The 25,227-nt window shown below is 38.9% G+C and overlaps 1 protein-coding gene across 6 annotated transcripts in view; it reads left to right on the plus strand.

The window, feature by feature from the left end:
• The window catches only part of LOC149814909 (uncharacterized), a 39,837-nt gene extending 17,100 nt beyond the window's left edge, over nucleotides 1-22,737 (plus strand). For all 6 annotated transcript variants that reach the window (XM_089989480.1, XM_089989482.1, XM_089989483.1 and 3 more), the window contains 3 exons: nucleotides 15,000-15,296; nucleotides 17,977-21,078; nucleotides 21,190-22,737. In XM_089989480.1, the coding sequence (XP_089845606.1) occupies nucleotides 15,000-15,296; nucleotides 17,977-21,078; nucleotides 21,190-21,630 (3,840 nt within the window). In that variant the 3' untranslated portion in view covers nucleotides 21,631-22,737. The remainder of the gene's footprint in view (nucleotides 1-14,999; nucleotides 15,297-17,976; nucleotides 21,079-21,189) is intronic.
• Nucleotides 22,738-25,227: the final 2,490 nt, after the last annotated feature.

Below are 25,227 nucleotides of genomic sequence, written 5' to 3' on the forward strand. Positions count from 1 at the left end.
TTCACCAAGTGTGTTCGATCACAAAAGTCAAATTAACTTCAGAATAAACCAAAGTAACACTACAACAAAGTAGTAGATTAGCGACGACCACATTCCGTCGCTAAGCTAATCCGTCGCTAACCATGTTAGCGACGGATTAGCGACAACGAGGCGACAGTATGCTTACGTGGCGAATATTTCGACGCTAACTGACGACGGAATTATTCCGTCGCCAGGTCCGTCGCTAATTGCGACGGAATAACGAGCGCTATATTCCGTCGCCAATCCGTCGGTACTAAACGGCGACCACGGCTTGGCGACGGATTTAATTCCGTCGCAAACACGAAAAAAAATTAAAAAAAATTATTTGAAAATTAATTACCGAGAACTATACAATTTCTATTTCCTGTACAATTTATATTTCCTGTAAATAAAAAACAAACCACACAAAAAAATTTATATAACAAGTATCTACAACAATTAATCGTTCCACCTTAAAATTAAGAAGTTTAATTATTTACAATTCAACAATTACAATTAGGAAAAATAAAAAAAATAGAACTTCTTCAACACAGTCCTCTAATCATCGCCAAAATTTTGTGCGTCTTCTTGTTCATTGTCTTTATCTGTCCCTTCAGCTCCACTACCCTGATTATCGCTAGCAGCCTACATAAGAAAAGAACAGTCAGTATTGATAAACAAAATATAATGAAATAAATTACACACTATATGTGATTCTATCATGTGCTCATGTGTGATCTAAGGCAATAAAAAAACTCTATATGTGATTCTATCATGCTCATATGTGTGCTAAGGCAGTCAAAAAATTGAATATGTGATTATAGCATGTTCATATGTGTTCTAAGGCATCTAAAAAAACTCTATATGTGATTCTACCATGCTCAGATGTGCTTTAAGGCAGGCAAAAAACTATATATGTGATTCGATCATGCTCGTATGTGTGCTAAGGCAGTAAAAAAATTGAATATGTGAATATAGCATGCTCATATGTGCTCTAAGGCAGGCAAAGCCAAAAATTTTATATGTGATTCTATCATAAATGATATATAACATGTTCATATGTGTTCTAAGGCAGTAAAAAACTCTATATGTTATTATAGCATGCTCATATGTGTGCTAAGGCAGTCAAAAAACTGAATATGTGATTATAATATGCTCATATGTGTTCTTAGGCAGTCAAAAAACTGAATATGTGATTATAGCATGCTCATATGTGTTCTAATGCAGTCAAAAAAACTTTATATGTGATTCTATCATGCTCATATGTGCTCTAAGGCAAACAAAAAGTTATATATATATATATATATATATATATATATATATATATATATACATATGTGATTCTATCATGCTCATATGTGTGCTAAGGCAGTCAAAAAACTGAATATGTGATTATAATATGCTCATATGTGTTCTTAGGCAGTCAAAAAACTGAATATGTGATTATAGCATGCTCATATGTGTTCTAATGCAGTCAAAAAAACTTTATATGTGATTCTATCATGCCTGAATATGTGATTATAAGATGTGCTTTAAGACAGTAAAAAAAACTATATATGTGATTATACCTGAGAGGGACCTGGAATCGAAGATCCCCTATCCTGAACAGCGGCCTTGATCTCATTTCAGAGAAAGGGGGCGACAGTGTATTGGAAGTAGTTATTCAGTGATTCATTAATGATCTCGCGTACATCATCACCGGAAAGAATAGTCGGCTGCTTGGAGCTTATGTCGGCGCAAGAAGTCGGTGAGCCGTAACTGGAAGAACCAATAACTGGTAAAGTGTTCATATTACTCCCAAACCCGAACACGCGACCTTTTTTGGGTTCACCTGCTGCAGTCACCCATGCTGTAGGATCAAATGATGGATGCTGAGTAGCGTCTTCGCCATATCGCTCTACCATCTGTTGCTCATATGCCTCCTACAAAATAATGTTTAAAGTATTCATTAATAATTAATGATAACATTATGATAACTTGCATATATATTGCAATGATTATTAATAGAATTAATACATACCGTTGTCGTTCTCGCCTTCTCTGATACGAAGACTCCCGTGGTCTTCCGTTTATGTGTTTCTACAAACACATCCTTATATGGTACACTGCCTCCTTTTTCTGCTTCCTGCGAAGTTAAATGACAAAAGATTTAGTACACAAGTTTGCAACAATACTTATAAAATTAATATTATATATTGATGAGTTACCATTTTCTTTAGGTGACTCCCAAATGTCTTAGATCCACCTGTGTGTAGATGGGCTTCGGGCATCTTCGATCGATTTTGTGAAGCCTTCGCAAAGCGATTTTTAAATGCATCTCCCGCCCACTTATCGCACATTTCATCCCAGTAATCTCTCCTGATAGTAATAGGACCATGGCCCTTCCACAGTAATGGATCATCTACTACGCCAGATGCTTTTTTTGCTGCAGTCTTCATAGTGTGCAGCATGTCTGCAAATCGATTGGCAACCACCTTCTGCCACACCTTTCTTGCATCATTTTCTTCCACCGTAGTTGCAAAGCGATTCGAAGCCTACAAATATTTTCAGAAAGTTAGTAGACATTGCTTAAATAAATTAAATATGAAACACATTAACTATGAGGAACAACTGTATACCATGAATGAGGACCACAATCTGTCTAACACCTCCTTTGGGTACTCTTTCCATTGAGCAACTGGTCCTGGTAGATGTTGAAGAAGTGAATTCCTAATCTCCCGTACTACTTCTTGTGGCTCAAACCTCGTGCTGCACATAAATTGTTACACAGTAAATATCAATATAAAATATTTAAAAGATATGCAATAATTGAAAACAAAATACTTACGGTCGATTATTGATATACACTATTAGAATGAGTCTTCTTGTGCCAGCCTGAGAAGACCCTGTTTCCTGTGTTGGCTGTTGACTTGTGCGATCAACTGGTGTAGGTGGGTCGTGTACAGGCGCAACATCATCTGTAAAAAAATACATTAGAAATTCTCAGAATGTGCATTTGAACTAATCAAGCATCTAATTAGTTATATGATATACCTATCACAGGAGCCCGTGAAGATGAAGGTTGAGCCTGACTACTACTGGATGAGCGACCACTATAACCTCCACGAACCATATTCTAACAAATAACATATATCATATAATACATTCAAATAATTCACATCAAGTATTACAATGCATTCAAGTCATTCACATCAAGCATTGCAATGCATTCAAATAATTCAAATCATTGACATCAAGTATTGCACTAATTCAAATCATTCGTTAATTGCATAAATTATAATACATTCAGATAATTGAAATCATTCACATCAAGTATTACAATGCATTCGAATCATTCGTATCAAGTATTACAATACATTAAAATAAAATTTTTAATCATTCACACCAAGTATTGCAATACAACTCACATTAAGTATTACAATGCATTTAAATAGAGGTTTGTAGTATAAGATTTTGCTCATTAGCTTGAGAATTCTTCCTCGTCACTAGTTTCACTTTCTTCTTCTTCTTCATTGTTTGCCCATCCACTTGGTACATCATTTGGATCACATTCCTCTATGAATGTTTCATCGGCCAATGGAGATATGACATGCATATCATGCGCAACATCGTGACCATAAGCGAAGTCACAGACATCATCTGATTGATAGTAATCACTGTCTTCAGCTAACTCATCTTCCTGTAACTGATCATACTCGGGGTATAGTTTGGATTTCACCTTGCAAACTGCCCACCATTCATTTCTATCTGACTTTTTTATACTCGGATATGAAGTATAATAAACTTGTTGAGCTTGCGAGGCTAATATGAATGGTTCATATGTTCCAAACCTGGATTTATGATTCACCTCCACAATGCCTGAAGCTTTGTCGAGTCTTGTTGCAGTTGGATCAAACCAATGACACTTGAATATCGTAACCCTGTTATTCATGCCTAAGTAAGTCAACTCCATTATTTCCTATATAACACCGTAGTAATCATGTTCATTTTCACCGTAGCTGCTACCCTTGACACACACGCCACTATTTATCGTTGATTTGTTTATACCGTAGTCTTTTGTATGGAATCAATAACCATTTACGATATACCCGTTGTAGCATTGCACAACTTTGGTTGGACCATTTTCTAAATCACATATTCCTTGATCTTTAACATCACCATTGCGAACCTACGCACAAACATAAACAATGATTGTGATCACGATCAATTAAGTAACTTAGTGTTGTTTATAAGTACAAAATTTATGTTAGCTTCTTTACCAACTGTTTCAACCACTCCACAAACTTAGTTTCACGTTCTTTTTGTACTTCTGCATCAGTGAGATGTGAAACTTTGTTTTGCAACTCCAGATCAAATCGTCTGCAAACCACAAATACTTATATTACCGAGCCATGTATCCACATATAGAACATAAAAGGATTTATAATTGAGTTGCATATACATATACTTACTCGATGTATGGGTCGATCGCTGAGCAATTAAAAAGAATATAGATGTGTGCTGCATCTTGCTCTCGATCTGTCAATAGCCTTGATCGGCAACTACCAAATGCATGCCCAAGTGGTTGAAATATCGACAGCTTGTCAGCTACAGTTACTTGTTCTCCATCATCGTTACTGGGCGGGCATGTGTAACGTGTTAGAATATGAGGTTCGAAGTACATAGATGAGAAATTTGAAATCTCTTCTAAAGTGTACGCCTCACAAATAGAGCCTTCTACTCTTGCTTTATTACGAACCTTTTTTTTTAGGTCGAACATGCATCTGACAAGAATATATATTTCAAATTTTAAATATCTGTCATTAAAGAGACAAATATAAAAAAACATATACCTTTCAAATGGGTATATCCATCGATATTGCACAGGGCCACCAACCCTTAGTTCATATAGCAGATGTATGATCAAATGTTCCATAACATCGAAAAATGCTGGCGGAAATATCTTTTCTAACAGACAAACAGTGGTGATGACAGAGTCCTCGAGATTCTTTACATCTGATACAACGACCTCCGATGCACACAATGTTCTGAAAAATCCGCTTAACTGAGACAATACCCCCCATATAGGTTTGTCTAACATATCATGGAATGCTAGGGGTATCAATCGTTGCATAAAGATATGACAATCATGGCTCTTCAACCCATATAACTGTCTATCGTCAATCTTCACAGCCCGAGCAATGTTAGAGACATATCCATCTGGAAATCTCAGTTGTCTCAACCATTGACATACATGTTTTATTTGATCAGGTCCGAGCACGTACTTCGCCTTAGGTTTCAGTACTTTGCCATTATACTCTTTGAGTTTCAATTCTGGTCTTTTAGATATTAATTTTAAATCCATACGGGCTTTCGGATTATCCTTCGTTTTTCCTTTAATATTCATTACTGTATTGAACACATTATCAAACACATTTTTCTCTACATGCATCATATCCAAATTATGTCGTATCAATAGAACAACGGGGAAGTCACTGATTGTCCATAGAACAACGGCCTTCATGTTGAAATTTTGTTTTTTGTGGGCATCATACGTGGTAACACCGTCATCCCACAGTACTTTTAATTCATCAATCAATGGCCTTAGATATACATCAAGATTTTGGCCAGGTGAGGTCGGACCAGTGATCAATAGAGACAAGAAAAGATTTGGACGTTTCATACACAAGCTTGGTGGAAGGTTGTATGGAGTTACAAATACTGGCCAGCATGAGTATGGAGTTGATCTACCCCCAAATGGATTAAATCCATCTGTACATAAACAGAGTCTAACATTTCGCACTTCCATTGCGAAGTTCTGATGAGTACGATCAAAGTGCTTCCAAGCTTCAACGTCAACAGGATGCGTGATCTTGTTTTCATTGTGTCGAACTTTATTTGCATGCCATCTCATGTGTTTAGCTGTCCTTGAAGACATATACAATCGCTGCAATCTAGGAGTGATAGGAAAGTAGCGGAGCGACTTGTATGAAACTTCCTTTGATCTTGTGCTACCATTGCCTCTTGTCTTTGGCTTGAACCGAGGATGCCCACATGACGGACATGATATGTCGTTTTCCTGCTCCTTAAAATACAACATGCAGTGATTTGGACAAGCATCAATCTTTTTGTAACCCATACCTAGAGCGTTGACCATGACTTTCGCACGATAGAAATTTTATGTCAATTTCTCATCTTTAGGCAACATACTCTTCACAATCATGCACAAACGGTCAAAACATGATTGACTCAAATTATACTCGGACTTCAAATTCATTAGTTGAAGAACTGCAGACAAGATAGTGTGACTCTCACAACCGTTCCAAAGTGGCTCATCAGCATCTCTAAGTAAATCATAAAATCTACTAGCTGCATAGTTTGGTGATTCTTCATCTACGCCAGTTCTTACATCACTAGAACTCATAGCAGAACCCAGTTCTGTTCCTACAGCATCAAATATCAAATTCGTATATGGATTATCGTGCACCACATTCACCCGTGCATCAAAATCGTTTCTAAATTCTTCTCCATGAAACGTCCAGTTCTGATAATCACTCACAAAACCCTTCCTGTATAGGTGATGTCTAACACCATGAGGTTCTACAAATCGATTATTCTTACAAATCTTGCAGGGACACCTAATCCGACCTGTGGGATCTACCGTACTGACACTTGCCGTTGCAAATTCAATAAAATTGTCGACACCATCCATATATTCATGCGATAACTCATTGTCCACTATCCTACGGTACATCCATTCACGGTTTGCAGTCATTCTGTCGTATGATGTTACGAATAGTATCCTAACCAGTTAAAAGAGAACCATCAGAATGCTATGATGAAGAAAATATCAAATTTATCATGCAATATATGATGTCATACAATCACAAGAATTATGATGCATGCATTGATAACTTAATATTTTCATGTGCAAACTATTCATGACACGATACATTCATTTGAAGCATGCTTTCAGTATACAATTTCACATGGAAGACATAATCAAATTGAAAGTAACTACATGTAAGCATGGATACAATCACATCAAACATTGCAATACATCGAAATAATTCATATCAAACAAATATCAAACATGTACCTGCAGCAAACACACTTCAATATCCCACTAACTACTACCATGCATAGCATGGACTCCGTACTCCAAAAATAAGAACACTTCCATATTTATACATTAAAATCATGCTCAGCATGATCTCCGAACTCCAACAAAGTAGTCCTAGATATCAACAACTAAGTGAGTGTGTGAACAATAAAGTGTTATATTCAATAAATTAAATAACATGTGATGCGCTTGCATCACTTACTCACCACGGGTATTTACCCGATTTGCATTGTTTTTGTCACTTACTTACCACGGGTGGCGGGGCACAAGCGAGTTCTGTTGAGAAATCTGCAAAAAAAAAATGATGTTTTAAAATAAAGTCACCATGAAATTATTCGACCATATTAAATCATAAAACCTTAAAATACAAGAAAATAAATTATAAATAAACCAAAACATCATAAACTATAAGAAAAATAAACCATAAAATTAAATAAAAAAGCCACAATTTAAACCTTAATCAAACAAGGAAAAAACCTGCCCTAATCAAATACAAAAAAATCCTTAATCAAATTAACTAAAAAGTATTAATTAAAAAAATATGATTTAAATCCCTAATTATAGAAAATAAAAATAAAAACTCTAAATAAATAAAAAAAACCCTAATCAAATTAATTATAAAAGCCTTAATTAAGAAATTTTGATTTAAAGTCCTAACCAAATTAACTAAAAATCCTTAATTAAAAAAATTATGATTCAAATCCCTAATCATAGAAAATAAAAATAAAAGCTCTAATCAAATCCAAGAAAACCCTAATCAAATTAACTATAAAATGCCCTAATTTTAAAATTTTGATTCAAAGCCCTAATAAAACAAAATCAAATAAAAAACCCTAATTAAATTAACTACAAATAGCCTTAATTTAAGAAATTTGATTCAATTGCCTAATAAATGAAAATCAAAATAAAAAATCATAATCAATGAAAATCAAAGAAAACTAAACAATAAAAATAAAATAAAAACCTTAATTTCTGAAAAAAGAAAAAAAAGAGCAAGAAACCAGGGGGTCGACCCCCGGCCGGACATCAAAATGGGTTGACCCCCTGGCGGACACGGCAGGGGGTTGACCCCTGGCCGGACACGGCAGGGGGTCGACCCCGGCCGGACACGGCAGGGGGTCGACCCCGGCCGGACACGGCAGGGGGTCGACCCCGGCCGGACACGGCAGGGGGTCGACCCCGGCCGGACACGGCAGGGGGTTGACCCCCTGCCGGACATCAAAAGGGGTTGACCCCCTGCCGGACATGGCGGGGGGTCGACCCCCCCCCCCCCCCCCCCCCGGTCGACCCCCGGCCAGACACGGCAGGGGGTCGACTGCCTGGCGGAGTCGCCCCCCTGTCGGAAAACGCAGGGGGTCGACCCCCAATCCATTTAAGGTGAAATACGTACCTGTGGTTGCTCCGGGCAGCGGCAGCGGCAGCGGAAGGTTGACGGAGATCGACTTCTGGCGAACGGTGGGGGCCGACAGAGAGGTCGACGGGATGTATAGGGCGGCCGAAGGAAGAGGGCGGCAGGAGGGAGAGGGCGGCAGGCGGGAGCAGCGAAAGGAGAAAGGAAAAAGAGGGCTGGGATTAGGGGTAATGCAACATTTAGCGACGGCTTAGCGACATATTAATTCTGTCGCTAAGCCATCGCAATTCAAAAAACAAAAAAGGCGACAGAAAATATTTCGTCGCCTAGGCCGTCGCTATGTTGCGACGGAATTTTAGCCGTCGCAATTCCGTCGCTAACTGTCGTATTTATTGCGACAAAATATTCTCTCGCACAATCCGTCGCTAAGTAGCGACGGATTTTGCGAGGGAATATAATCTGTCGCTAGTTTCGTAAAATTCTACAAATATAGCGACAGATTCATTTCTCTCGTTAATCCGTCGCTAAGTAGCGACGATATAACTCCGTCGCTAAATTCCGTCGCTAATCAACTGTTTTTTTGTAGTGTAAGGAGCGTACCTTTCTTCTCACGTCAAGCATGATACTTGGTACAATCATTCTTCATGTGACCCTCCCATTTGCAAAAGAAACAAATAGACTTTAGGTCCTTATGTCTTTTCTGTTTCTTCTGCAATTGAGGGTCAATTGTAGCTTTTTAGTCATTTTTCTTTTCTTAAACCTGTCCTTAGTGGTTGCTGCCAAATGAAAACTTTTTGTTTTCTCTTGCTTCGTCATGTCCTCTTCTTGCCCACAATGTGAAATGAGCTCATTAAAAGTTTAATTTTTCTTTTAACAGTTATAACAGACTTTAAATTCACTATATTATACAAGAAGGGATATTAAAACCAAGTGCACGAGTAAGTCATCAGACAACTCTAACTTTAGTGCCTTGAGTTTTGAAGCAAGATGAGATATGTCTATAATGTACAACCTAATGTTTTCTTTGCCCTTATACCTCATCGAGACAAAATTCGAAAGAAAAATACTTGTTTCAGCCTTTTTGTTTTTCATAAAACGCTTTTCAATTTCTTTAAGAAAATATTTGGCATTTACCACTTTAGACATGGTGCCCTTGAAGGATTCAGGAATTGCTTGTTTCACGATCATGAGACTTCTGCGATTAGATCGGTCCCATTACTCGAAGTTCTTTTTCTCCTCAGCAGAACTCCTATTCGTAACAACAGGTAGTTGATCTTCTCATAGTGCAAGATCTAAATTCATATATCCAAGAACAATCATGACATTCTCTTAACAATTCTTAAAATTAGAATCGCTCAAAACATGAATGAAATTAATATTTGCAGATATTGTAGAAGCAAAGGTATTAATTGAATAAAGAACAAATAAGCTCACGATTAACATATATTTTTACATGCAATAAAATAACATATTTAAAAAATGACAAACCCCATTACAAGATACCTAGCACAACATTGATACTTTATTTTTAGACAAAAGTGTCAACTTGTAAATGGTACTCTCAAAACAATAATCAAACATAGACAATTAGTCTTGTTAAACAAGAAGTCTTTCTTTGGACTGACTCATTATTCATATGAAAAAAACTGAATAATTGTCCCATATTTATTACTGAAAGTATATATTTGGGTTTGGCCAAATAACAATCTTCCTTTGAGTCGATCATTATTTGCATGAATCACAAAATATACACATCACAATATTCCAAAATAAACAAATCTATACAACAAAGGTTACTTTGGCAATGTATTGATTCAATTAATTTAATTTAGAATATTAGAACCAGAATAAAAAATAATACCAACATTCAAATATGACAACACATGCATAAGAACATAAAATAAGCACACCAATATACATGAGTCAAAACGTAACCCAAAAATGGCCCACCAAAGCGACCCATATGCATGCCTAATAGCCTTATAAAATTCTCAATTTTTTTCATAAGGCATAGTACACGGTCCAAAACGCGGCCTAACTCGCCATGGGTCAGACCCAAAACACCATAACCTGGTGCAGGCTCTGAGTCATAGAGTCAGGTATAAATGGGCTCAGCCCGCACATGACTCGGTTCAGTCCCCATACCCAAATGGGGATGGAACCGAGTCAGCTACCCCGATCCCAAAAATAAGTCGATCAAGGCTCTGCTGAATGCCAAACTGACCTGCTAAAAAAAACTGACCTGACCTACTGAAATGTCGAATCAGTTGTGTGCACATGGGATAAAGCCACCGAACCACATGGCTGAATTGGTCCATGTACACAGAAAGAAAAATTGGCCAGAATTGGATGGCCGAATCGGTCATGTACCAAAGGCCCGACCTAACCCGAGACCAACATCCTGATCTGCCCGCCTAACTAAATCGACAGACAGACATAAAACCAATCCGGACTTGGTCAGATGGCGGCTGAACCAGCCTCTGGTTTGGTCGACTGAACTCGAACTAGAACGAGGCCTAAACTGACCCAGGACATGTCAGACTCTAAATTGAGTCGATTTAGTCTGCTCGACCTGATAGGGATTGAACCGGTTTGGTCCCCCAATGTTGTCTCAGCCTGAACACAACTGAAATGCCAAGCACAACCCGAGCCCCTCCTTCTCTAGGAGGGCCTAATTTGGCGTGGCACCACCCAGAAGAACGAAAATTTGGTTTGGCGCTGCCCAAAAAGGTTGAATTCACCCTAGCACCACTTAGAAGGCCAAAAATCCAGTATGGCGCTGCCCAAAAGGTCGAATTTGACCTGGCACCACTAAAAAGGCTAGAAATTTGGTCTAGCACTGCCCAAAAGGCCGGATTTGGCCTAACGCCACTTAGAAGGTTGAACTGAGTCTGACACCTCCTGTGAAGCCTGAACACCTCCCGACGCCATCCTGATGGCCAAATTTGGCTTGGCACCACCCATCAAAGATGAATGCAATCATAACCCCAACTGGAGCCCAGACTGAGCATGGTTCGAAGGTGAAGGTTGAAACGCTCCCTGATTGCCTAACGATGTCTGGGCTAACCAGATGCCCAAACTGTCAATGTCGAGCATCGATCAGTGTCTAGTAAGAATGATCGGATATCAAGAGATGGTTATCTAGCAAAAGAAACAACGGGAAAGACCAATACGACCCTTCCCCTTCATTTTGGCAACCATCAGGTATAAACAGGGCATTGCTAGTTTTGAACCACCTGGTGACGGTGGCTGGGGTGAACCGGATCCTCTCCGCACCATCGCCAAACGCACTCGGTCCAAAATAGTCACCATCACTGAACCCCTCTCGGTTGGCGATCGTACTAGATCCTAATGTCCAGCAGGCAGATAGTCGATCCAGACCAAAAAAAAAAACATCCGCCTAAGAGGCTGACCGGTGACAAAACCGAACCTGATCATCTAGTTGCCTGAGTTGTTCGGTGAACGAAGCATGTAGATGCCGGTCCGACGATCGGACTAGGCATCCTCGAGTTTTATGGTCTGAATAAGGGTAAACCTTGCACTATCGGTGACAGATCGACGATCAGAAAATTAAAGGGCCTAGACGGTCCTTCCACCCGATCCACAGAGAGAGGAAAAGCCCAATGACCCTCTTGTTCAGCAAGCAGAAAGGGAAAAAACCCTATACTGCATGGTGGCGATCTGACATTTACGATGGATCATTGCCAAAAAACCAGGAAAGAAAATAAAACATACAAAGTCATGTTTTCAACGATTCAACGAGAATAGTAGCTCTGATACCAATTGGTGGATTTTAAATCTATCGAAATAACCAAAAGGACTGATTTACATGTTCTCGCTAAGCCGTTGAAATAAAAAACTGAAACATAACTTGATGCAGAAGCGTATATAAATCCATAAGTGCTCTGGTAGATCGTTGATGGGTATGATATTTCAGAACCTATATATCTGACTCTTTTTTTTTCTCTAAAACTTATGAGATGGCATGAATCACTTGATGGTTATGAAAAACCTCAAAGAGAGTCATTATATAAGGTTTGGAGACCATAACCTAACGTGTATCTTTTTAGGAGTCTGTCTCTCATTCAGCCTATTATAGAATTGTAGACAGAATAGATCTCTACACATGGTGTACCACACCATATGAGATATATCATAGAGCCCAACCAGATTAGGTCATATAAACCAGGCCTGAACCTGAGACAAACTTACAATGTATGGTTCAACGTATGTAGGCCCACATGATTTTTCTAACATATGATTGTTGTTTACTAACACCATTAGGGCGCATTTGCATGTCATGGAAGAGGAAACTGTGACACCTCTTTTGCGAAAACAGAGTCAGACACCTCATCATGAAAACATTTTTCACGAAAAAGGGGGGTCTAGCATGTATTTTGGCACGCCCGTCCATGCTTTTTCCCTTTCAGATGTTTGTTTTAGCATTTTAGGCCTCACATAAATGCAAGTGTGTCCTCAAAAAGTGCCCACTTTTGTTGCAAGCAAACAGGCTGCCCTTAGTCTCAGATCTCCTATCCTGAGCCAGCTTAGCCAGGTGACCCGCCCTCCAACCTCCATGAAAGTATTCTTGTGGAAACCTGCATACTCATGCCCTCCTTCCTCGTCCTTCCTCTCTCACCTTGAGACCCTTCTTTTTCTCTTTTTTTTAGTGGAAAAAGCTCAGGTCCACCCTTGTCCCGACCAGAGCCCGAACCTAATCTGAATCTGATAAGTAATTTGACATAATTATGTACAAAATTATTTAGCTAATCAGATCTGGATTTGGTATTAATTTTTCTCATCTGACTCTTGAGTATGAATTTGGGGTAGAGAATGCAAGATTCGAATAATCCTTATCTATGTGAAATCCCAAGTACTCTCGTGTTCTGATAATGTGTACCCATTTATATGAGTTTGTTTATGGTGCGGGAAACCCTCATATGTCGAGCAGATTTGTTGCCTTGATGCATTTGATGAAATTCTCTGATCCGACGTACCTATGGACATAACAGCACATGGTATGGTAGTAAAACACACAGCCCAGCTCTTAATTAAGAGTCGCATTACACTAAAGTAGTCATGCTTCGTTTGGTCAGGCAGAAGCCTCTAAAAATCGTACTGAAGCATTATATGTGTTTATCATTGCTTATTTACTAATAAACATGCTTTCTTTTCAAAATGATTTGATGTAAAAATGTAAATACTTTATTATCATTTTTTTTACTTTCATAAAAATATGAGCATAAAGAATCTTAATCAAATGCATATTCTCTGTTGCCGATTTTACAATGACAAAACGCATCTATTAGTTCAGATGAAGCATGAAGCACTTGAAAGTACTAATTTTAAAAGGTTCAAATGTAAAAAAAGGGTAGGACCATATATATAGCAGATGAATTTCCTCTTGTAATTTTTCTTTCTTTTTTTTTTTTGGCTAAAAGGGGCCTTAACAGCGGTCACAGCCGCCACTAAGAGTCGATTTTGTGACTTTACTATGTGTGACCATCAGATCACTCACGATCTGACGTGTTCTGAGATGGTGTTTTTGGTTTTTGCTCTTGTTCAGTTCATGGGTTCAACATTTTGTTGATCTTCATGAGTGGTAATGTTGAATTACTTTAGGCTCTCTCTCTCTCTCTCTCTCTCTATATATATATATATGACTCACCCATGACTGATCCAAGTTTTGTTAAAGCCTGTCCGTGCCGAGTCACCGGGGCAACCTGAACGATGCTTTTAATTGTCAGTCTTAGCAACCATAAAAAAAAGAAAAACTTATGCATGCCATCTTGTGGGGCCCACCATAGCTGGGATTCAGGGAGCGGCTACGTGCCAAGGCTAAGCCGAGCCATAGCTAATCAGGTGACAGCATTTTATGTGGGGCCTTCACTCTATAATGGTGGGCCCCCATGCAAATGCTGGCACGCGGTTGGCTATTCCACACTTAGTCCATGCCAGTTAACGGCTCCTTTGATCTCAACTCCTTCTTCCAATGTTGCTATGGTTGTTATCCTGGTATGGATGATACTTTTCTTTTTGGATAAGAGAAATAAAATTCTGTTAAAACTAAGATGGCAAAAATACACAAGTAGGTGACAAGAAGTCAACTACTTATATTTTATATATTTCATAAAAATCGATGGGTTTCATAAATTCATAAAATATTTCAAATTTTAGTTAAAGAGGTTAGACACATTAATGTCCAAGCTTATTTAAGAAAATTTTCTCTTATCAAGAAAAAAAAAAAGAAATAAGTGGGAAACAATATTTGTTACCACCTGCGTGGTTAGTGGGAGTTGCGTGAGAGCATTAACATAAAGACGTGCGCAGGATCAAATTCCGCTAGCTAGTGTGGCTCTTCAACGGTTGAAGCACATAAACCCACCCCAGGTTTACCTCCCAAGGAGGTGGGCCCATTAAGTGTAGTGACTTCAGTTCTCATCGACTTCCTTGTGACAATTTGTTGCTTAGGCTATTGCCTTGGTTGGTTTTTGAGCTGGTGCTCACCAAATTTGATGGTCTGTTTTGTTTGTGACTTTTTTGCAGGGATCTAAGAATGATGTCATCCAAGGCATCAGTCTCTATCTAAGTCGGGACGGACACGAGCTTTTGAGCTTGAGCGCGCTTTCTGCAATGCCCCAACTCAGGATGCTTCTCATATATGACTATTCTAGAGGGGTCGGCGACGCAATTGAAGATGGACCCATACAACTCCCAAGGAAAATAAAATATTTGAGCTGGGAATACTGTAGATTGAAGACGCCCCTGTTTGATGGCTCTGCTCTTAAGCAACTCGTTGTGCTCGACCTAAAAGGTGGTGAATTTGAAGAGCTGGGTAACATGGTTAGTCCTCTAACGATGTATAGCGGTAAAAAATTTATGTGAAACATGCAGATTGATCATATGCGATTGGTATTTAGCCTAACCTAGTTTAGGATCAACTAAAAGAGTCCCTTCATTCAAACGCTGCTTTAGGCTGAGCCAATGCAATCTCCTGCCTTGTTATGAGGTACCTGGATTAGTCAATGGCTGAGAAAGGGTGGCTATTTGAGTGAGAGATGTGTAAGGGTCATAGCCGACTTGACATACCCTAAGCAGCCATGTGAGCTAATCGAGGTTCCATGCGATGTGAAGGCTACTACTTGCCTACTCTCGTTATACCCAAAGCAGCTTACGCAGTCCTGCAATCTCCTTATTTCTTATGTGTCTACCTAGGGGTGGCAATTTCTGACACGACCCGGCAACCCGCCTCTTAGGCGGGTTCAGGTTGGGCTTAAGCCAACCCGTTTAATAAACGGGTCGACCCGTGTAACCCGTTTATTAAACAGGTCGGGTTCGGGTTGGGGGTATGCCAACCCGCCAACCCGGCTGACCCGTTTAATAAACGGGTTAGGCGGGTGGGTCAACCCGCCAACCCGACTACCTGCCAACCCGATCCGTCAACCCGCCAACCTGAAAACCCGTTTACCCGACCCAACCCATTTATTAAATGGGTTGGCGGGTCGTGTCGGGTTACCCGTTTATTAAACGGGTCGGGTTCGTGTTTGACACAGCTGACCCGTTTAATAAACGGGTCGGGTTCGGGTTGAGGTATGCTGACACGCCAACCCGCCAACCCGACCCGATTGCCACCCCTATCTACCCTCCTGTTACGATGAGAACGTGATGGAGGGAACATCGCTTAAAAAACAAAAGGGCAGAATGGGTCTAACCTCTCTCTCTCTCTCTCTGTGTGTGTGTAGTGGCCACTCAAAGACATGCTTTCTCTCTCTTCGTTCTTGTTCAACTTTGACTAGGGTGTTGAATCCATTTTCTTAGGTTTTTTATATTTAGTTTGATTAGGCTATTTTTTTTTTTTTAAGTTTTTTTCTTTTAATTTCATTGATTAGGACTTTGAATCAAACTTTTTTACTTAGGTTTTTATATTTAGTCTGATTAGGGTTTTTTGTTAATTGATTAGTGTTTTTTTTTATTTTGTTTGTTTTTTTTTTTTCATTGATTACGGCTTTGAATAAAAAAAATTTACTTAGGTTTTTTATATTTAGTCTTATTAGGGTTTTTTATTTGAATAGGCTGTTTTTTGTTTGATTTTCATTGATTAGAGTTTTTCCTTTGATTTCCATTGATTAGGGCTTTGAATCAAATATCTTTAATCAAGGTTTTTTTATTTGATTGGGCTGTTTTTCATTGATTAGTTATTTTTTTCATTGATTAGGGCTTTGAATCAAATATCTTTAATCAAGGTTTTTTTATTTGATTGGGCTGTTTTTCATTGATTAGTTATTTTTTTCATTGATTAGGGCTTTGAATCAAATATCTTTAATCAAGGTTTTTTTATTTGATTGGGCTGTTTTTCATTGATTAGTTATTTTTTTCATTGATTAGGGCTTTGAATCAAATATCTTCAATGAAGTTTTTTTTATTTGATTGGGCTGTTTTTCATTGATTAGTTTTTTTTTTCATTGATTACGGCTTTGAATCAAATATCTTCAATGAAGTTTTTTTTATTTGATTGGGCTGTTTTTCATTTGATTTTCATTGAGTAGGGTTTTTTCTTTGATTTTCATTTATTAGGGCTTTGAATCAAATATCTTTAATGAAGGTTTTTTTATTTGATTAGGTTATTTTTAGTTTGATTTTCATTGATTAGGGCTTTGAATCAAATATCTTTAATCAGAGTTTTGATTTTTAATTTGATTAGAGTTTTTCTTTGGTTCGATTAGAGATTTTTGTCTTTGATTAGAACTTTGAATCAAAATTTTTAATTAGGATTTTTTTATACTTGATTTGATTAGGGTTGTTTTTCTTTGATTTTGTTTATTAGGGTTTATATTAGTGTTTTTTGATTTATTTATGGTTTATTTTTCTTATAGTTTAAGGTTTTTTTGTTTATTTGTAATTTATATATGAATTTTATATTTATATATAAAAATATGAAATCTTATTTTTTTTGTCAAATTACCCAAAATTTAAATATTTTTTGGTACTTGAATCCAATTTGAGATCCATATTAAAGGCTAAAATCCATAATTTTTTGATAAAATTTCATAATTTGATCCCATATAACAATGATTACAACATTTATATATCCAAAAAATATGAATTCTTATTTTTTTCTCAAATTACCTAAATTTGAAATATTTGTTAGCTTTTAGATCCAACTCAAAATCCATATCCGAAGCTAAAATCCATAATCAACATGTTAATCTCCCTCTCTCTTGGCTAAAATCCATAATTTTAATTGATCTCTGTCTTTGAGATTCTCAAGGTACAACCCAACACTCTCTTATATGATTATGTTATTAGAGAGTTTTTATATTTTCTATTATACGTAAATAGAGGAGAGTGCCAAATTTTTTTTTCCTGAAACCATATTCTATGCTAATTGGATCTGTTTGTATCTACAAGATGTTCATCCTAGGGAATGAACAACATTCAAAGTCATCTTTAATTCTCACATTGTTTCTCATACTTTAGATGCATGCGTTGCTAATTAAAAATGAAAAAAAAAATTTATGTGCAGGTGCTTCCAAAGCTGAAGGTCCTCAATCTCCGAGGGTGTGAGAAGCTCATAAGGACTCCTGATTTTACTCTTCTCCCGTGCCTGGTGAAGTTGTTGCTCGACTACTGTGAGAAGTTGACTAAAATTGATGATTCGATTGGACATCTTAAGAAGCTGGTTCACTTGAGCATGGGCGAGTGTTACGAACTGACTGGACTGCCCCCTAGTCTTTGTGAGCTGACATCACTTGAATTCCTCAACCTTCATGAGTGTCGAAGAATTTCTGCTCTGCCAAAACGTTTAGGAGACTTGAAATTCTTAAAACATCTTAAGCTTGGATGTACATCAGTAGAAGCCATACCAGATTCTATTGGAGGGCTTCAGCTTTTAGAAGAGCTCAACCTTGAAGATTGCAAAAGGATTTCTGTTCTTCCAGAACATCTAGGGGACTTGAAATGCCTAAAACGTCTTTACCTTGGAGGGACATCAGTAGAAGCCATACCAGATTCTATTGGAGGGCTTCAGATTTTAGAAAAGCTCCACCTTGACGATTGCAAAAGGATTTTTGTTCTTCCAGAACATCTGGGGGACTTGAAATCCCTAAAATATCTTGACCTTGGAGGGACATCAGTAGAAGCCATACCAGATTCTATTGAAGGGCTTCAGCTTTTAGAAGTGCTCAACCTTTATGGTTGCAAAAGGATTTCTGTTGTGCCAGAATGTCTGGGGGACTTGAAATCTCTAAAACGTCTTTACCTTGGAGGGACATCAGTAGAAGCCATACCAGATTCTATTGGACGACTTCAGCTTTTAGAAGAGCTCAATCTTGCAGGTTGCAACAAGATTTCTGTTCTTCCAGAACATCTGGGGGACTTGAAATCCCTAAAATGTCTTTACCTTGTAAGGACATCGGTAGAAGCCATACCAGATTCTATTGGAGGGCTTCAGCTTTTAGAAGAGCTCAACCTTGACAATTGCGAAAAGATTTCTGTTCTTCCAAAACATCTAGGGGACTTGAAATGCCTAAAACGTCTTTACATTGAAGGGACATCAGTAGAAGCCATACCAGATTCTATTGGAGGGCTTCAGCTTTTAGAAGAGCTCCACCTTGACGATTGCAAAAGGATTTATGTTCTTCCAGAACATCTGGGGGACTTGAAATGCCTAAAACGTCTTTACCTTGGAGGGACATCAGTAGAAGCCATACCAGATTCTATTGGAGGGCTTCAGCTTTTAGAAGAGCTCCACCTTGACGATTGCAAAAGGATTTTTGTTATTCCAGAACATCTGGGGGACTTGAAATGCCTAAAACGTCTTTACCTTGGAGGGACATCAGTAGAAGCCATACCAGATTCTATTGGAGGGCTTCAGCTTTTAGAAGAGCTCCATCTTGAAGGTTGCAAAAGGATTTTTGCTCTTCCAGAAAGTCTGGGGGACTTGAAATGCCTAAAACGTCTTTACCTTGAAGGGACATCAGTAGAAGCCATACCAGATTCTATTGGAGGGCTTCAGCTTTTAGAAGAGCTCCACCTTGACGATTGCAAAAGGATTTCTGTTCTTCCAAAACATCTGGGGGACTTGAAATGCCTAAAATGTCTTTACCTTGGAGGGACATCAGTAGAAGTCATACCAGATTCTATTGAAGGGCTTCAGCTTTTAGAAGAGCTCAACCTTGAAGGTTGCCAAAAAATTTCTGTTCTTCCAGAATGCCTAGGGGACTTGAAATGCCTAAAACATCTTAACCTTGGAGGGACATCAGTAGAAGTCATGCCAGATTCTATTGGACGGCTTCAGCTTTTAGAAGTGCTCAACCTCTATGGTTGCCAAAAAATTTCTCTTGTTCCAGAATGCCTGTGGGACTTGAAATCACTAAAATGTCTTTACCTTGGAGGGACATCAGTAGAAGCCATACCAGATTCTATTGGAGGGCTTCAGCTTTTAGAAGAGCTTCACCTTGACGATTGCAAAAGGATTTCTGTTCTTCCAGAATGTATAGGGGACTTGAAATGCCTAAAACATCTTAACCTTGGAGGGACATCAGTAAAAGTCATACCAGATTCTATTGGACGACTTCAGCTTTTAGAAGTGCTCAACCTTTATGGTTGCCAAAAAATTTCTGTTGTTCCAGAATGCCTGTGGGACTTGAAATCACTAAAATGTCTTTACCTTGGAGGGACATCAATAGAAGCCATACCAGATTCTATTGGAGGGCTTCAGCTTTTAGAAGAGCTGCACCTTGGCGATTGCAAAAGGAATTTTGTTCTTCCAGAACATCTGGGGGACTTGAAATCACTAAAACGTCTTAACCTTGGAGGGACATCAGTAGAAGCCATACCAGATTCTATTGGACGGCTTCAGCTTTTAGAAGTGCTCAACCTTTATGGTTGCCAAAAAATTTCTGTTGTTCCAGAATGCCTGTGGGACTTGAAATCACTAAAATGTCTTAACCTTGGAGGGACATCAGTAGAAGCCATACCAGATTCTATTGAAGGGCTTCAGCTTTTAGAAGAGCTCCACCTTGACGATTGCAAAAGGATTTTTGTTCTTCCAGAACATCTGGGGGACTTGAAATCACTAAAATGTCTTAACCTTGGAGGGACATCAGTAGAAGCCATACCAGATTCTATTGGACGACTTCAGCTTTTAGAAGTGCTCAACCTTTATGGTTGCCAAAAAATTTCTGTTGTTCCAGAATGTCTGTGGGACTTGAAATCACTAAAATATCTAAAAATGGGTGGTAGCACTACATCGAAGAAGCTTCTTGATTTTGTAGGCAAGCTAAAGAACCTTCATGAGCTATATTTAGAAGATCTTGAGGAGGAACTACATCTTGATTTCATTGATGGTCTTTCCCAATTAACAAAGCTTGGATTACAAGGCCTCCCTTGGTTGGTGTCTCTCCCTCAGCTTCCCTCTTCTCTTGTCACTCTCTCTCTCTTAGATTGTGCCGTTCTGAAAAGAAGTCCAGATGTTTCAAGCCTAAAGGCTTTACTGCAATTGAAGATTTACAAATGCAAGGATCTGACTGACGTGCCTGGCCTTGAAAGTCTCAAACAATTGAGAACATTAGATATGCGTGGCTGCGAAAGCGTAGGAGGCGATCTGATGAAGAGATTGTCACAGGTAACTTATTGGTTAATCAAGAAGAGTATCTTCATTAGAGTGAGGGGTTTAGTGCATTTCATATCATTTTTCTCTACTAATTCATTCTAATTACAATTGTGAGACTTCCAGGCTTCATTCGAAGAAATGGGTGATTTTTGCATTTCTGGAAGTCGTGTGGGTCACCACTTGCTATTCGGGATTCCAAAAATGAGTAGCCTCTCTCCATATAATGAAATGAGAGGCGAATTTGAGTTGAGTGAGGAGTCACTTTCCAACACAAGCTTTGAGGAGAGATCAGATATTGATATGTTTATCCAAGTCGTGAAAGATGGAGAGATCGTTGCTGAATCTATAGAGCAAGCATCAAAAGCATCAGAGGAAGAAGGCGGGGTGGGCTGCTACTGGTTTATAGATGAATCAGATGAGGAAACATGGAGGCGTATAAGGGAAGGCCAGGTAATGGTACAGGTTCCCACTGCTCAACATGGTTACCAGTTGAGCACAGGTCATATCGGCGATGACTACACTATAAAGGCAAATAAATCAAATGGGCCCACTCTCATAAAATAAACCCTAGGTAGTCTACTGGCTTACTAGATATGGACTCGGTACAATATACGGACAGCAATGATATTCGATCTATCATCCTTCATCTCGAGCGTTTGGGGGAATTGTCTGCGTCATAACCTTATCTGATTGACTAAACTGACGGTGGAACAGGTGCAATCACATGGCACATTTTTGTGTGCTTTGCGGCACCTGATACGTCCTCCGTCCTGTATTGGATCCAACAGCTGACAGGCTGTACCGCAGAAATGGAGGGTGGTCAAGAGAAGTGGCATGCTTAAAGTGTGCAATGTGATTGCATCCGACTCGACTAAACTAGACCACCTTGGGTTACATAGATCCTATCAGTTTTTGCAGTCTTGCGAAGCCCACTCGGGCACGTTCCCCATTTGGTGCTTCCCAAGAGTTCATCAGGAAAGGACAGGACTAGTTCATCACCAATTCACCATGCCGCCCACATTGGACTGTCAACGGGTCTGCATCAGACCCATTTTGGTTCACCCATACCCCAGTGGTCTTCAGGTTATGTCGGGTCAAGAAAACGAAATCCAAACTCAAGTTGTGTAATTTAGAAGGTACTTGAAAGTTGAAACCCTGCCCGCTTGTCACTCGGGTTGTGTTCGAGTCGACCCCAATAATATTCGGGTCAGCATTTTCATTCACAAACCCAGATGTTTGAGTTTGAGTTGGTTAGTATGTGACACAAACCAGGCACATTGACAGCCCATGCCCTCAGTGGAATAGGTAGGATCTGGATTACGATCCATTTAAAGACCTCAAAGAGTTCAGAACGTACCGGATACATGCCCATAGCCTATCTAACAAACCTGTTATCCATTTGTATTAAGCCATCCCCACACATCCTTAATCCAGCACGTAGTTGCCTCAGTTTTATTCATGTATAGACTTGGCTTAGTTTTATTCAATCTGAAACGTGGCAAGTTAATGCCCTCTCTCTCTCTTTCTCATGTTATCTATTTTTTGATCAAACCAAAACTTTCCAAGAGGATGACATCTAGTTCATTTTTATGTGATCAGAAATAATGTTAATTTTCCAACTTCATTATACGCAATGTAATACCAAAAGCTTGCTTTGTGAGCTTTTCTTTATGTGATCAGAAAAATGGAAATGGGCTAAAAGTAGGGGTGTCAACGGGTCGGGCTTGGTTCAGGCTCAGGTGGAACCAGACTTTTCAGGTATGGTATGAGGTCCGGACCTGGGTCTAATCAGGTCAACTATAAGAGAAACCATACCTGGACCCAATAATAACTAGATGAATCAGACCCATACCATACCCCAAAAAATAATGTTTTTTTTATCATTTTTACATTGAAAATTTGTGGCACTTAATCGAAACTTTGGTCGGGCCAGGGTCTGATATAAAATTTTACAAACTATACCCGGTTCCATGTATTAATCGGACCTTCAGGTCCGGATGGGTCTTGATTGGGTCCTTTTATTTGTCACTATACCCAGACCCTATAGGGTTTGGTCCAGGTAAACCCGACCCGCTGACACCCCTAGCTGAAAGTGGTAACCATGCTTTGGGCCAAACATAGAGAACTATAACCAAAGGGGGGGCTCCACTTGTCTAGCAGGAGCAGTTAGTGCACGCCACCTTGTGTTGGGACGTTGCAAATTCGAACCCCATGGTATGGTTGTATAACTGGTAGGGGTCGGCCTAACCCCAGCGTTCTATGTTGAAAAAATAAAAAACATAGAAAGATATAATTAGGGATGTAAATGGTTTGGATTCAGGTTAGATATATGACCGAATCTGTTTAGTCAGATTCATTAGATTTTTTTTTTTATAATTTAAGGAAGAAAAATCGCATCATCATCCACCTCACATTGGCTGACCCCAAGTCAGTAAAACCCTTGAGGGGTACCCCCATGCCCACCGTAGAGTACATCCAGATTCATCCTTGTCCTTGCGGCCTGTGAGTTTCATCAACTGGATGAGCGGAGCCCTTGCGGTCCAGATTCCTTTGATGCATGATGACTGTTTTACATAGCATTGAGTGTACAGGTTCAGCCTCATTGTGCACGAATTCCCTACCAACCTTGTCACATGCTCCATTTCATTTAGACATAACTTCCTTAGGTTTCTTTTTTCAGGATTATTTGCAATAGTTGTTAGTTCTTTAAGATTCATAATTAATAAAATATTCTATTTTAACCTACGAGGACTCCGCTTGTCTGATAGGAGCAGTTGGTGCACGTCACCTTGTCTTGAGACGTTGCAGCTTCAAAATCCAATGTTTAAATTGTATAACCGGTAAGGTTCTGGCTGGCTAACTGCAGCTTGCTTATAAAAAAAAGGAAAAATCTGTTTTAATCGTTGTATATTTTTTATAGGCTTTTTCTTCATATTTGCATATTCAAAAAAATTGAAGCCGAAGCCATATTTTTCAAAAAAACGTTTCATTACATCTCACACCTTTGAAAAACTTGCTATACCCATGTCTCATAGGGATTCTTCAACTTGTGCCTCTTTTTGTATACTATTCCTAGTAGAAGACTGCAAAATAATGGCGTGTCCGATGTTCCTTTGATCGTATCCATGTGACAGTTTTTCACCATTCAAGGGCAACAAAATAGCATCGACTGCCCAGTTCAACCAACTCCAGGTACCCAAACATGCCAGCATCCATACGCAATTTTTATGGATAAGCGAGTGGACCAGATACGTCATTATATAAGTAGGGATGTAAACTGGTCAGACTCGGGCCATATCTAAGCATTACCAAGTCTGACTTAATCTGATTTGATTCAGATTCGGATGGAAAAAGATAAAACCAATCTCAGATCTGACCAACTTAAAATCCGGTATTTAGTCTTAATCCGGATTTTGGTCGGATTCAGTTCAGGTTTGAATGCAAAACTAAATACCAAACCCGGATACATATTTGGTTACCGAACCCATCTAATTGGATTCGGATTCATAACAGATGTCGGGTTACATCCGACCCATTGATATCCTTAATTAACGAACCATAATGTTATCAACTATTGACACCACTTTGATCATGCCTATCAAGATGAAGATGTCTCGTAGGCCCTTGCTGATAGCCAAGATCAAGATTGGTTTCCTAATACACGATCCACCTCACACATTATTGTTAATCCAGGTAATCTTGAAACTTCCTCCAAGTATTATGGGTTAAAAAAAGTTATGGTTGGAAATGGCGTCAGATTAGATATCACTCGTTGGATCTACAAAAATTGAGAATGGTGATTATTCTCTTCACTTGAACAATGTCCTGGTTGTTTCTGAGATTAAAAAAAATTTGGTGTCTATAAGTCAATTAACTTCTTATATGCTCTGTTTATTGGAATTCTCATATGACGGTTTTGTAATCAAAGACAAGAAGACGAGCAAACAAGGGGCGACAAGGAGTAGAGTAGGAGACCTATACAAATTAGACAACTCAAGAAACAAGGTTGATCATAAAAAGCAATGACTTGGGCATGTGCATGCACAAGTTGTTGACTTTCTTAAAAAAAATAAATCAATTTCAATAACATCAAAGTCCATTAAAAGTGTTGTATGTGTAAGCTGCCAAATGGGCAAAATAAGTAGACTTCCTCTTTTTTCT

This window comes from Nuphar pumila, chromosome 15 (assembly GCF_984573655.1).
Source record: "Nuphar pumila chromosome 15, dmNupPumi1.hap1.1, whole genome shotgun sequence".
Taxonomy (NCBI): domain Eukaryota; kingdom Viridiplantae; phylum Streptophyta; class Magnoliopsida; order Nymphaeales; family Nymphaeaceae; genus Nuphar; species Nuphar pumila.